The 12,500-nt window shown below is 46.8% G+C and overlaps 2 protein-coding genes across 5 annotated transcripts in view; both read left to right on the forward strand.

The window, feature by feature from the left end:
* The window catches only part of fbxl18 (F-box and leucine-rich repeat protein 18), a 4,658-nt gene extending 332 nt beyond the window's left edge, over positions 1–4,326 (forward strand). The window contains exons 1-5 of one of the 2 annotated variants that reach the window (XM_047802789.1): positions 1–17; positions 239–436; positions 524–2,073; positions 3,639–3,857; positions 4,070–4,325. The exon at positions 1–17 is cut by the window's left edge and continues 332 nt beyond it. In XM_047802789.1, the coding sequence (XP_047658745.1) occupies positions 1–17; positions 239–436; positions 524–2,073; positions 3,639–3,857; positions 4,070–4,220 (2,135 nt within the window). In that variant the 3' untranslated portion in view covers positions 4,221–4,325. The other variant, XM_027142739.2, reaches the window with a different exon arrangement.
* Positions 4,327–8,000: 3,674 nt separating this feature from the next.
* The window catches only part of ptcd1 (pentatricopeptide repeat domain 1), a 5,297-nt gene continuing 797 nt past the window's right edge, over positions 8,001–12,500 (forward strand). The window contains exons 1-8 of one of the 3 annotated variants that reach the window (XM_047802811.1): positions 8,001–8,214; positions 8,355–8,795; positions 9,140–9,280; positions 9,384–9,602; positions 10,515–10,616; positions 10,728–11,393; positions 11,563–11,679; positions 12,415–12,500. The exon at positions 12,415–12,500 is cut by the window's right edge and continues 97 nt beyond it. In XM_047802811.1, coding sequence (XP_047658767.1) covers positions 8,433–8,795; positions 9,140–9,280; positions 9,384–9,602; positions 10,515–10,616; positions 10,728–11,393; positions 11,563–11,679; positions 12,415–12,500 — 1,694 coding nt within the window. In that variant the 5' untranslated portion in view covers positions 8,001–8,214; positions 8,355–8,432. Of the gene's footprint in view, positions 8,215–8,294; positions 8,796–9,139; positions 9,281–9,383; positions 9,603–10,514; positions 10,617–10,727; positions 11,394–11,562; positions 11,680–12,414 lie in introns of those variants that run through there. The other 2 variants (XM_047802812.1, XM_027143165.2) reach the window with 2 other exon arrangements.

Consider the following 12,500-nt stretch of genomic DNA (forward strand, 5'->3'; position numbering starts at 1 on the left):
AGAACTCAGTCGAACAGGTATGTAAATAAATAAAGATCTGAGGTAAGAGTTTAATACATTTAATGTGAGTTGATTAATAATCACTTATCAGCTAAACGACACTGAAGCAGATTTACAGGGAAAATCATCTGAAAAATATCAGTTGTTTTTATATATTTTTCTGGCCCTGAAATGAGCTCCGCCCTCGTGGATGGCAGCTGCTGTATGTTTGTGCTGCTGTGTGTTTGTCGCCCCTCAGGCCCGGTGCTCTACACACAGTGTTCCTCAGTCCTCGGTCTCCATCTCCGTCTTCTCGGACGAGATCTTACTGCACATCCTGAGCTACATCCCCAGTTACGACCTGGTGCTCAGCGTCAGTCGTGTGTGTCGGAAACTACAGACTCTGTGTCAAGACAAGAGCCTGATTTCTCATATCCAGCTCCATAAGGAGTATCGAGTGAGTACTGAAGTTCCTATAAGCTGCTGTTCGTCGAGTTTTACACTTTTCGTTATTATTTGTCTTTGACTTTTCTTCATCTCGCAGGCATCTGATGAAGCAGTGAAGAAGCTGCTGAAGGAGCTGTCCGGTGGCGTCCAGACTCTAGATGCCAGCGGCTGTTACTGGTTGTCTGGTAGCACACAGGATGTTGTGACCCGCTGTGTCGGACTGGTCCGGCTGGACGTGTCAGGCTGGCGTGTGACACCGGCACGTCTCTCACGTCTCCTGGGCTCGCTGCAGTCACTGCGGTCGCTTTCGCTGGACGTCGGCACGGGATTCGACCTGCAGCAGCTGAGCACTGAGGGCAAAGCGGCCTTAGCGAGGCTCAGCGAGCTGAAACAGACGCTGCTGACGCCCTCGTATGGTGTCGTGCCGTGCTGCGGCGCGCTACAGAGCTTAAGTCTGTACTTGGAAGTGGCTGAGGGTTGGCATGAACCCAGTGCACACCTCCAGCTTATGGTGGGGAAAAGCAGTGTACCACGCTACCACAACCTACGCTGGTTCTCTGCCCGCCTGGCACCCGGAGAGGTCAACCGCGCGCTGCTTAGTCTCTACTTGGCAGCTTTCAGCATGCGTGTCCCAGAGGGCCTCACTGGGTTGGTTGTTGCCATCCCCGGTCCGGCTCCGCCCATTCCTGCTTCTGCTGGTTTACTGACTCAGGGCATCATATCAGCTGGAAGTGCGATCACTGCGTTTCAGCTTCCTCAGATGTGGCTAGACGGCCCCATGTTCAGGCGGGTTTTGGGATACGGATGTCCGGCCTACTTGAATGTGTCACGGTGCGCGGTGCCGGGATCGGGATTCGAGCCGCTTTGTGTACTGCTGGATTCTGGTTGTGATCTTTCACCATTGCGCAGCCTCAACCTGCGTGGAAAAAACGATGAGGAAGTGGACGCTGAGCACATCAGGACTCTTACTGAATCATGTCCGCATCTCACCCACTTCAATCTGTCCTCCACACACTACCATCACACCGCTCCGGAAAAGCCTGATGGGCATCTCTGTGCGGCTCTCGGATATCTCACGCGTCTCCGCTCGCTAGCACTGCCGGCTTGTGCGCTGTCACGAGGGCCTCCTGTTCCAGCTAACAAGCCAGATTTAACTACAAAACTATGCTCAGAGTCACTCCTGCTGGGGCTGAAGAAGACTCGCCGCGTGGGCATTCCGGCATTCCAGCCGACGATTGACGGCACTGGGGCTCCGAAGGAAGAACAGGAAGCTGAAGCGGAGTCCTTCCTGCGCCCTCTGATAAATGGCTGCCCATATCTGGTTGAGCTGGAGCTGATTGGAACAGGGTTCTTATCAGCCATGCCGAGGTACGACCCAGCCATGCGTAAGGATCCTGCCGCCTGCCCCTGGTCCTTCCAGGTGGGAGATGCCCAGCTGGCAGCTTTGGGAAAACTCCACTTTTTGCGAAGGCTTACTTTGGCTCACCTGCCAGGGGTCCTGAAGGGCACCGGGCTCATTCAGCTGGTCCTGGGGTGCAGGGACCTGCAGGTGTTATCTGTGGCCAACCTGGGGTGCTTAAAGACTGTCAATTATACAGTGGCTCTGCAGGAGGCTCTCAAACACTGCACACAGCTCAGAGAGTTCAGGTGAACACACACACACACACACACACACACACACACAGACAGAGACACACACACACACAGACAGAGACACACACACACACACACATACAGAGACACACACACACACATACAGACAGAGACACACACACACATACAGAGACACACACACATACAGAGACACACACACACACACACATACAGAGACACACACACACACATACACAGACAGACACACACACAGACAGAGACACACACACACATACACAGACAGAGACACATACACAGACAGAGACACACACACACACACACACACACACACCACACACACACACACACAGACAGAGACACACACACACAGACAGAGACACACACACACATACAGAGACACACACACACACCACACACACAGACAGAGACACACACACACATACAGAGACACACACACACACCACACACACACAGACAGAGACACACACACACACACATACAGAGACACACACACACACCACACACACACACACACACAGACAGAGACACACACACACAGACAGAGACACACACACACATACAGAGACACACACACACACACACCACACACACACAGACAGAGACACACACACACATACAGAGACACACACACACACCACACACACACAGACAGAGACACACACACACATACAGACACACACACACACACACACACACATACAGACACACACACACCACACACACATACAGAGACACACACATACAGAGACACACACACACCACACACACACAGACAGAGACACACACACACATACAGACACACACACACACACACACACACATACAGACACACACACACACACCACACACACAGACAGAGACACACACACATACAGAGACACACACACACACCACACACACACACACAGACAGAGAGACACACACACACACATACAGAGACACACACACATACAGACACACACACACACCACACACACACAGACAGAGACACACACACACACACACACATACAGAGACACACACACACACATACAGAGACACAGACACACACACGTACAGAGACACACACACATACAGAGACACACACACACAGAGACACACACACACACAGACACACACGCATACAGAGACACACACACACACATACAGAGACACACACATACAGAGACACACACACAGACACACACATACAGAGACACAGACACACACATACAGAGACACACACACACACACACATACAGAGACACATACACACACACATACAGAGACACACACAGACAAAGAGACACACACAGAGACACACACACACACACACACTAGAGTATTATAGAGAATTATAACGCTGATCAGTTTATTTAACAGTGAAATGGCGTGTGTCTGTCTCTGTGTGTGTGTGTGTCTTTGTCTCTGTGTGTGTGTATGTCTGTCTTTGTCTCTGTGTGTGTGTATGTCTGTCTTTGTCTCTGTGTGTGTGTGTGTGTGTCTCTGTGTGTGTGTATGTCTGTCTCTGTGTGTGTGTGTCTCTGTGTGTGTGTCTGTGTGTGTCTGTGTGTCTGTGTGTGTGTGTGTCTTGGCAGGTTAGAGCAGCCATACTTCAGTGCTAACAGCTCCTTCTTCGACGCTCTCTCTCACTGCCGCCTCCTCCAGCGACTCTGCCTTGTCTCACGCCACGGAACGTTCCAGCACGCGGCCGCCGTCTCCTTCATGCAGCACTGTGAGGACGTGGTGGTGTTTCACATGTTCACGGGTGGAACTCTCGTGGCCTGTAAAACACTGCAGAAAACCCTGCAGGACGGGTCGGTGTTAATAAACACACTTCTGCTCTCTTTAACAGTTGTACAGCGTCAGTGTTTAAGCGTTAAAGGCCACATGACGTTCAGACAGCCAATCAGATTGCAGCATTACTGACTCTTGTGGCAAAGTAACGTGTTTTTAGAGACAACTAAATTACTGCAGCTGAGTTGAAAAGTTTAGGACAAAATTGTAACCCTGCATTTTCTTTCTCTAGTTTGTCTGCATGGCGTCCAGCACTTAGCGTGGTGGTGTATCCACTTCTCCATGAGGACTTGGGGAACGTGATCAAGGAGATGCCGCTCTGCCACTTGGATGAGATCACACTGTTCAAAACCCGCGTGGCTGAAGATCCTACCGTACTGTGAGGGGGGAGGGAGGGGGGGACGGAGTGAGAGAGAGAGAGAGACAGACAGACAGACAGAGACACTGACAGACAGACTGAGGGACAGAGACACAGACTGAGGAACAGAGACACACACAGAGAGAGGGACAGACAGACAGAGAGAGAGACAGAAACACACAAAGAGTGAGAGGGACAGACAGACAGAGAGAGAGACAGAGACACACACAGAGAGAGGGACAGACAGACAGAGAGAGAGACAGAGACACAGAGAGAGAGAGAGAGGGACAGACAGAGAGAGAGAGAGACAGAGACACACAGAGAGAGAGGGACAGACAGACAGAGAGAGAGACAGAGACACACACAGAGAGAGGGACAGACAGACAGAGAGAGAGACAGAGACACACACAGAGAGAGACAGAGACTGAGGGACAGAGTCGCAGACAGAGAGAGGGACAGAGACAGACAGACGGACAGACAGACAGAGAGGTCTGACATTGACCTTGTGATAGTGAATGTTAATATTTCACCAGTTATTGTTTACACACAAAGTGAATTTTTAGGCAGATTTTTAGACAAACAGCAAAAGGATTAAAAGAAGTGAGATTCAAACTTCTAACGGTGCCAAAATCACATCACGCATGAAATAAATTTGCTCTTTATTTTGTTGTCAGTGTTTTGTCTCGAAGACGAACTAAAGGAGAACCAATAAGTCACAATAACTGATAGAAAGCTGCAGCGTACAAACACCTTGACAAGTCACAGTTGGTCTTGGTGACTGTTTTAGTTAGTCATCATAAGGAAACACCACACGGAACCGAACGCTGAGGTCCTGAGAGCTCACACACAGGAATAAGGGGATGTTTGTGTCATTGGTGTGTGTGTGTGTGTGTGTGTGTGTGTGTGTGTGTGTAAACTCTTATTAAAGTCGCTTCAGGATGAATAACTGACTCAAAGTTACAGACCCAGATCTTTTGTATTTTAATGGAAGACAATAAAAACTGTTGCTTTGGGGAAATAAAGAAAAAATCTGGTTTATTTTAAAAGGATTTAAAATATAAATAAATAAAAATCATTTTATTTTATTTGAGACCTATAATATACAAGTCGAGTCACTTTTATTGTCACATCACCACAACACGTGCCATGGTGAGTGAAATACTTAAGAACAGTTTACATGCAGGTGAGAAATGTGCTAAATGCTCAGTACCAGGTGAAATGTGCACATGTGAAAAAGATGCAATGTGCTCATACATAGTCAGTACACACAGTGTACTATTATTATATACAATATATGTATGTGTGTATAAGTATAAATATTATATATATGTAATATGTTAAGGTGCAACAGATACAGAAATGTCCTGTGGTACAGATAAATTATTATATTAAATTAAATGCAGTGTGTGTGTATAGTCCAGTGTGTATGAATGCAGTGTGTGTATAGTGTGTATAGTCCAGTGTGTATGAATGCAGTATGAATGCAGTGTGTGTGTATAGTGTGTACAGTCCAGTGTGTATGAATGCAGTATGTGTGTATAGTGTGTACAGTCCAGTGTGTATGAATGCGGTGTGTGTGTATAGTCCAGTGTGTATGAATGCAGTGTGTGTATAGTGTGTATAGTCCAGTGTGTATGAATGCAGTATGAATGCTATGTGAATGCAGTGTGTGTGTATAGTCCAGTGTGTATGAATGCAGTATGAATGCAGTGTGTGTATAGTGTGTACAGTCCAGTGTATGAATGCTGTATGAATGCAATGTGTGTGTATAGTGTGTATAGTCCATTGTATGAATGCAGTATGAATGCAGTGTGTGTGTGTATAGTGTGTATAGTCCAGTGTGTATGAATGCTGTGTGAATGCAGTATGAATGCAGTGTGTGTGTGTATAGTCCAGTGTGTGTGTGTGTAGTGTGTATAGTCCAGTGCGTATGAATGCAATGTGTGTGTATAGTCCAGTGTTTATGAATGCAGTATGAATGCGGTGTGTGTGTATAGTCCAGTGTGTGTGTGTAGTGTGTATAGTCCAGTGCGTATGAATGCTGTATGAATGCAATGTGTGTGTATAGTCCAGTGTTTATGAATGCAGTATGAATGCGGTGTGTGTGTATAGTCCAGTGTGTATGAATGCAGTATGTGTGTATAGTGTGTACAGTCCAGTGTGTATGAATGCGGTGTGTGTGTATAGTCCAGTGTGTATGAATGCAGTGTGTGTGTATAGTGTGTATAGTCCAGTGTGTATGAATGCAGTATGAATGCGGTGTGTGTGTATAGTGTGTACAGTCCAGTGTGTATGAATGCAGTATGTGTGTATAGTGTGTACAGTCCAGTGTGTATGAATGCGGTGTGTGTGTATAGTCCAGTGTGTATGAATGCAGTGTGTGTGTATAGTCCAGTGTGTATGAATGTAGTGTGTGTATAGTGTGTACAGTCCAGTGTGTATGAATGCAGTATGTGTGTATAGTGTGTACAGTCCAGTGTGTATGAATGCGGTGTGTGTGTATAGTCCAGTGTGTATGAATGCAGTGTGTGTGTATAGTGTGTATAGTCCAGTGTGTATGAATGCAGTATGAATGCAGTATGTGTGTATAGTGTGTACAGTCCAGTGTGTATGAATGCGGTGTGTGTGTATAGTGTGTATAGTCCAGTGTGTATGAATGCAGTATGAATGCGGTGTGTGTGTATAGTGTGTATAGTCCAGTGTGTATGAATGCAGTATGAATGCGGTGTGTGTGTATAGTGTGTATAGTCCAGTGTGTATGAATGCAGTATGAATGCGGTGTGTGTGTATAGTCCAGTGTGTATGAATGCAGTGTGTGTGTATAGTCCAGTGTGTGTGTGTGTGTGTAGTGTGTGTATAGTCCAGTGTTGAGCTGTTGAAGTTATGGAGTGCAGTGTGTAGAATACCATATTGTAGAAGTACAAATATAGAAATATAAACATCAGCCAACATTTACAGAGTCAACAAAATGTCGAAAAGCAGATAAATATAAATATAGTTATAAACGCTATAAATTTTACACTTATATTAAAAACGATGCATTAATGAGTTCAGTTGCTTGTAACAATACATGACTCCGTGCCGCTAGGCGGCAGGAGTGTGTGTGTGTGTGTGTGTGTGTGTGCGCGCGTGCGCGTGCGTGCTCTGTAAGCGACACTGTAACAGCAACAAAACAAGATTTACAGCCAGTCCTACTAATTCAACTCAAACACATCGATCAGGAGCTTTTAAAACCTTGTACAGGAGCTGATTTCACTGCGTCTTCTGACGTCCTGTAATGTTTCGGTCTATACACTAATACAATAATACAGTTAACGACAGGTTTAATTATTGAGTTAAAGTAGAAACGTGAACGCGAAATTCTGTCTATCGACTTGTTATGTCTGAGTCCGTCAACATGAACAGGAACTCACGTGTTCACCTCCAGTGTCGTGCTGATATATACACTAGTGTTAAGCTTTAGTGTTAAATACAGTGGTGTTTAGTGTTAAATACAGTGGTGTTTAGTGTTATAGACAGTGGTGTTTAGTGTTATAGACAGTGGTGTTTAGTGTTAAATACAGTGGTGTTTAGTGTTAAATACAGTGGTGTTTAGTGTTAAATACAGTGGTGTTTAGTGTTATAGACAGTGGTGTTTAGTGTTATAGACAGTGGTGTTTAGTGTTATATACAGTGGTGTTTAGTGTTAAATACAGTGGTGTTTAGTGTTAAATACAGTGGTGTTTAGTGTTATAGACAGTGGTGTTTAGTGTTAAATACAGTGGTGTTTAGTGTTATAGACAGTGGTGTTTAGTGTTATATACAGTGGTGTTTAGTGTTAAATACAGTGGTGTTTAGTGTTAAATACAGTGGTGTTTAGTGTTATAGACAGTGGTGTTTAGTGTTAAATACAGTGGTGTTTAGTGTTAAATACAGTGGTGTTTAGTGTTAAATACAGTGGTGTTTAGTTTTAGTCTTATAGACAGTGTTGATCTTGTGTGTTATAGACAGTAATGATGATGATGATGATGATGATGATGGTCTTTAGTGTTATATACAGTAGTGTTTAGCTTTAGTGTTATATACAGTGGTGTTTAGTGTTATATACAGTAGTGTTTAGCTTTAGTGTTATATACAGTGTTGATCTTGTGTGTTATAGACAGTAATGATGATGATGATGATGGTCTTTAGTGTTATATACAGTAGTGTTTAGCTTTAGTGTTATATACAGTGTTGATCCTGTGTGTTATAGACAGTAATGATGATGCTGAGCCGTGTGTTGTCCTTTGCTCGTCCTGGAGGTTCGGTCTCTATCAGAAACACTCAGCCCTTCATCTGTAACTCCACATCTTTGTGTCAGATCTCTTGGAGAAAGTTCGCTAATGTTCCAAACCCAACAGGAGAATTAGATGAGGTCCAGTTTGGGGATCATTCTGGAAGCTTCTCGTCCAGGATGAGTTACCGGAAGTCTTCTGCAGAGTTACACGACTCTAAACACACAGACGCTGAAGTGGAGCAGGACGAACCGGACCCGAACTTCCGGCCCAGAACCAAGCACCTGAAGAGAAACACACCGTACTGGTACTTACTGCAGTGCAAAAAACTGCTGAAGAAACACAAAGTGAGAGCCTGTGATTTATTCTGTATTTATATACATCGTTCTGTCTATAACAGAAACTCACAAAGTCGTCGATTAGTGGTTAAAGGTTGTGAGTTCGAATCCCAGGTCCACCAGGGTGTCACTGTTAGCAATTCTCTCTCTCTCTCTCTCTCTCTCTCTCTCTCTCTCTCTCTCTCCCTCCCTCTCTTCCTCTCTCTCTCTCCCATCCCCCCTCTCCTTCTCTCTCTCTCTCTCTTCCTCTCTCTCTTCCTCTCTTCCTTCCTCTCTCCCTCTCCCTCTCTTCCTCTCTCTCTGTCTCTCCCTCTCTCTCCCTCTCTCTCCCTCTCTCCCTCTCTCCCCCCCAGTTATCCGAGGCGTTGGCGCTGTTTGAGACGGAGATGCTGAAAGGGGAGCGACTGCAGCCGGAGGAATATAACTACACCGTGCTGATTGGAGGATGTGGACGAGCAGGATACATCAAAAAAGCCTTTAAACTTTACAATGATGTGAGTTAACACACACACACACACACACACACACACACACACACACACACACACACATTGTTCTGCAGTTGATCTGTGTAAAGTCTGAAGTGTTTCTCCTCAGATGAAGAAGCGAGGTTTGGAGCCATCAGACGCTTCGTACACAGCTCTGTTCAACGCCTGTGCTGAGTCTCCATGGAAACAGTCAGCGCTGGAGCAGGCGCTAAAGCTACGTCAGGAACTGAACAGGAAGAACATCCCTCTCAACGCCATTACCCATCATGCACTGCTCAAAACGCTGGCACGGGCTGGAGACCTGAAGGCTTGTTTTCAAGTGCTGCGGGTAAAAAAAACCTTTTTATATGTCGTGTGATCAGCTGTTTATTTTTATTCCACAGCTGGATAAGAAACTCTGCAAACTATTTAGTAGTGTGTGTGTGTCTGTGTGTGTGTGTCTGTCTGTGTGTGTCTGTGTGTGTCTGTGTGTCTGTGTGTGTGTGTGTGTGTGTCTGTGTGTGTGTCTGTCTGTGTCTGTGTGTCTGTGTGTGTGTCTGTGTGTGTGTCTGTGTGTGTGCCTGTGTGTGTGCCTGTGTGTGTGCCTGTGTGTGTGTGTGTCTGTGTGTGTGCGCGTGTGTGTGTCTGTGTGTGTGTGTGTGTGTGTGTGTCTGTGTGTGTCTGTGTGTCTGTGTGTGTGTCTGTGTGTGTGTCTGTGTGTGTGCCTGTGTGTGTGCCTGTGTGTGTGCCTGTGTGTGTGTGCGTGTGTCTGTGTGTGTGTGTGTGTGTGTGTCTGTGTGTGTGTGCGTGTGTGCCTGTGTGTCTGTGTGTGTCTGTGTGTATGTGTGTGTGTGTCTGTGTGTGTGTCTGTGTGTGTGTGTCTGTCTGTGTCTGTGTGTGTGTGTGTCTGTCTGTGTCTGTGTGTGTGTGTGTGCGTGCGTCTGTGTCTGTGTGCGTGTCTGCTTGTGTGCATGTCTGTGTGTGTGCCTGTGTGTGCGTGTCTGCGTGCGTCTGCATCTGTGTGTGTGTGTCTGCATCTGTGTGTGTGTGTGTATGTGTGTCTGTGTGTGTGCCTGTGTGTGCGTGTCTGCGTGCATCTGCATCTGTGTGTGTGTCTGCATCTGTGTGTGTGTGTGTGTGTGTGTGTGTGTGTGTGTGTCTGCATCTGTGCGTGTCTGTGCGTGTCTGTGTGTGTGTGTGTGTGTGTGTGCATCTGTGCGTGTCTGTGTGTGTCTGTGTGCGTGTGTGTGTGTGTGTGTAGGAGATGCTTCAGAGCAGACAGGCCATTACACAAGAGACATTTCAGTACTTGTTGATGTGTTGCGTGGAGGACAAAGTGCAGGGCTTCAGACTGGCACTACAGGTAACACACACACACACACACACACACACACACACACACACACACACACACACACACACACTGTTGTGTATGGTTCTTGTGTTTGCTTATTAAAGTTCTCTCATCCTGCAGGTTTGGCACCAGATGCTTAGTGCTGGTATAAAACCTGATGCTCAGAACTATAACATCCTCCTTCGTGCTGCAAGGGATTGTGGGATTGGTGATCCTGCCTTGGCTTCTAAATTACTCCTGAGGGGGAGGGAGGAGACACAGCTCACAGCTCAGGGTAAAGGTCAGAGGTCGAGGTTGAGAGAGAGGACCCGGTGTGAGCCGGAGCTGTTAGACGTGGACGCGTTAGAGAGGCGTGTCCTGTCCGACGCGCCGTCTGATCTCACACAGTCGACGCTTCACTCGGACTCGACACAAACTCAGCCGATTCCCGTTTCCTCGTCATCACGTCTGACACTAGCGATAAAATCGACGTCGCCGTCGGTTCCGAACCTGCTGGACCCGAGCACCTGTCACTCAGATGTGGTCGCCTTGGCGACAGCAAGCACCGCGTCTGATCGGCTGGCCCTGATCGGAGACCTCGACGGCTTTCTGAACAAAATGTTTAGCGATGGCTTGAAGCCCAGCATCAAGACTCTCACGCTGTTGGCTGACGTGACGGAGCCCAACAGCCAATCAGTGCGCAGCCTGATGGATGTGGCCAAACAGAGCGGAGTCCGGCTGGATGTGGGTTTCTTCAACACGCTCATCAGGAGAGCTGCGAGAGCCGGAGACGTGCAGGGAGCCGAGGTCAGGATGGGGAAACTCGTGTAGATGTAGAACACATTTGGGATTGTTTATGATACGAGAAAACTGTAAAACCTCCACCAGCTATTGCTCCAGCTCAGGTGGTGTAAACACCGTAAATACATCCTGTTATTAGTTTGTAAAAACTTGTGTCTCATCGTCTCTGCTTCAGGCCGTGAAGGCGCTCATGTTGGAGAGGAAGCTGCATGTAAACGCTCAGACCTTCTGCAGCTTGGCTCTGGCCTGTCGCACACAGAGGGACGGATTCCAGCTCCTCAGTGACATGCAGGTCTGAACATCATCTACAGCTGTGTGTGTGTGTCGTGTGTGTTTGTGTGTGGTGTGTGGTGTGTGTGTGGTGTGTGTGTGGTGTGTGGTGTATGTGTGTGTATATGTGTGTGTGTGTCGTGTGTTGGTGTGTGGTGTGTGTGTGTGTGTGTCGTGTGTGTGTGTGGTGTATGTGTGTGTGTGTGTGTGGTGTGTGTGTGTGGTGTGTTGTGTATGTGGTGTGTGTGTGTGTGTGTGTGTGTGGTGTGTGGTGTATGTGTGTGTATGTGTGTGTGTGTGGTGTGTGCGTGTGTGTGTCGTGTATGCTGTGTGTGTGTTGTGTGTTGTGTTATGTGTGTGTATATATGTGTGTGTGTGTCGTATGTGTGTCGTGTGTGGTGTGTCTTGTGTTATGTGTGTATATATATGTGTGTGTGTCGTGTATGGTGTGTGTGTGTGGTGTGTGTGTGTGGTGTGTGTGGTGTGTGTGTTGTGTCTTGTGTTATGTGTGTGTATATGTGTGTGTGTGTGTCGTGTATGGTGTGTGTGTGGTGTGTGTGTGTGGTGTGTGTGTTGTGTCTTGTGTTATGTGTGTGTATGTGTGTATATATGTGTGTGTGTATATGGTGTGTGTGGTGTCTTGTGTTATGTGTGTATATATGTGTGTGTGTTGTATGTGTGTGTGTGTGTGTGGTGTGTGTATGTGTGTGTTATATAAATATTTATTTATTTACTTGTTTGTTTGTTTGTGTGTCAGGCCTGCAGTGTGAGGGCGAACGCTCACGTGTTCAGCGCTCTGATTGGTCAGGCCACACGGCGTCTGGACTACGCCTGGCTGCACGA

This window comes from Tachysurus fulvidraco, chromosome 18, assembly GCF_022655615.1.
Source record: "Tachysurus fulvidraco isolate hzauxx_2018 chromosome 18, HZAU_PFXX_2.0, whole genome shotgun sequence".
In the NCBI taxonomy this organism is placed as follows: Eukaryota; Metazoa; Chordata; class Actinopteri; order Siluriformes; family Bagridae; genus Tachysurus; species Tachysurus fulvidraco.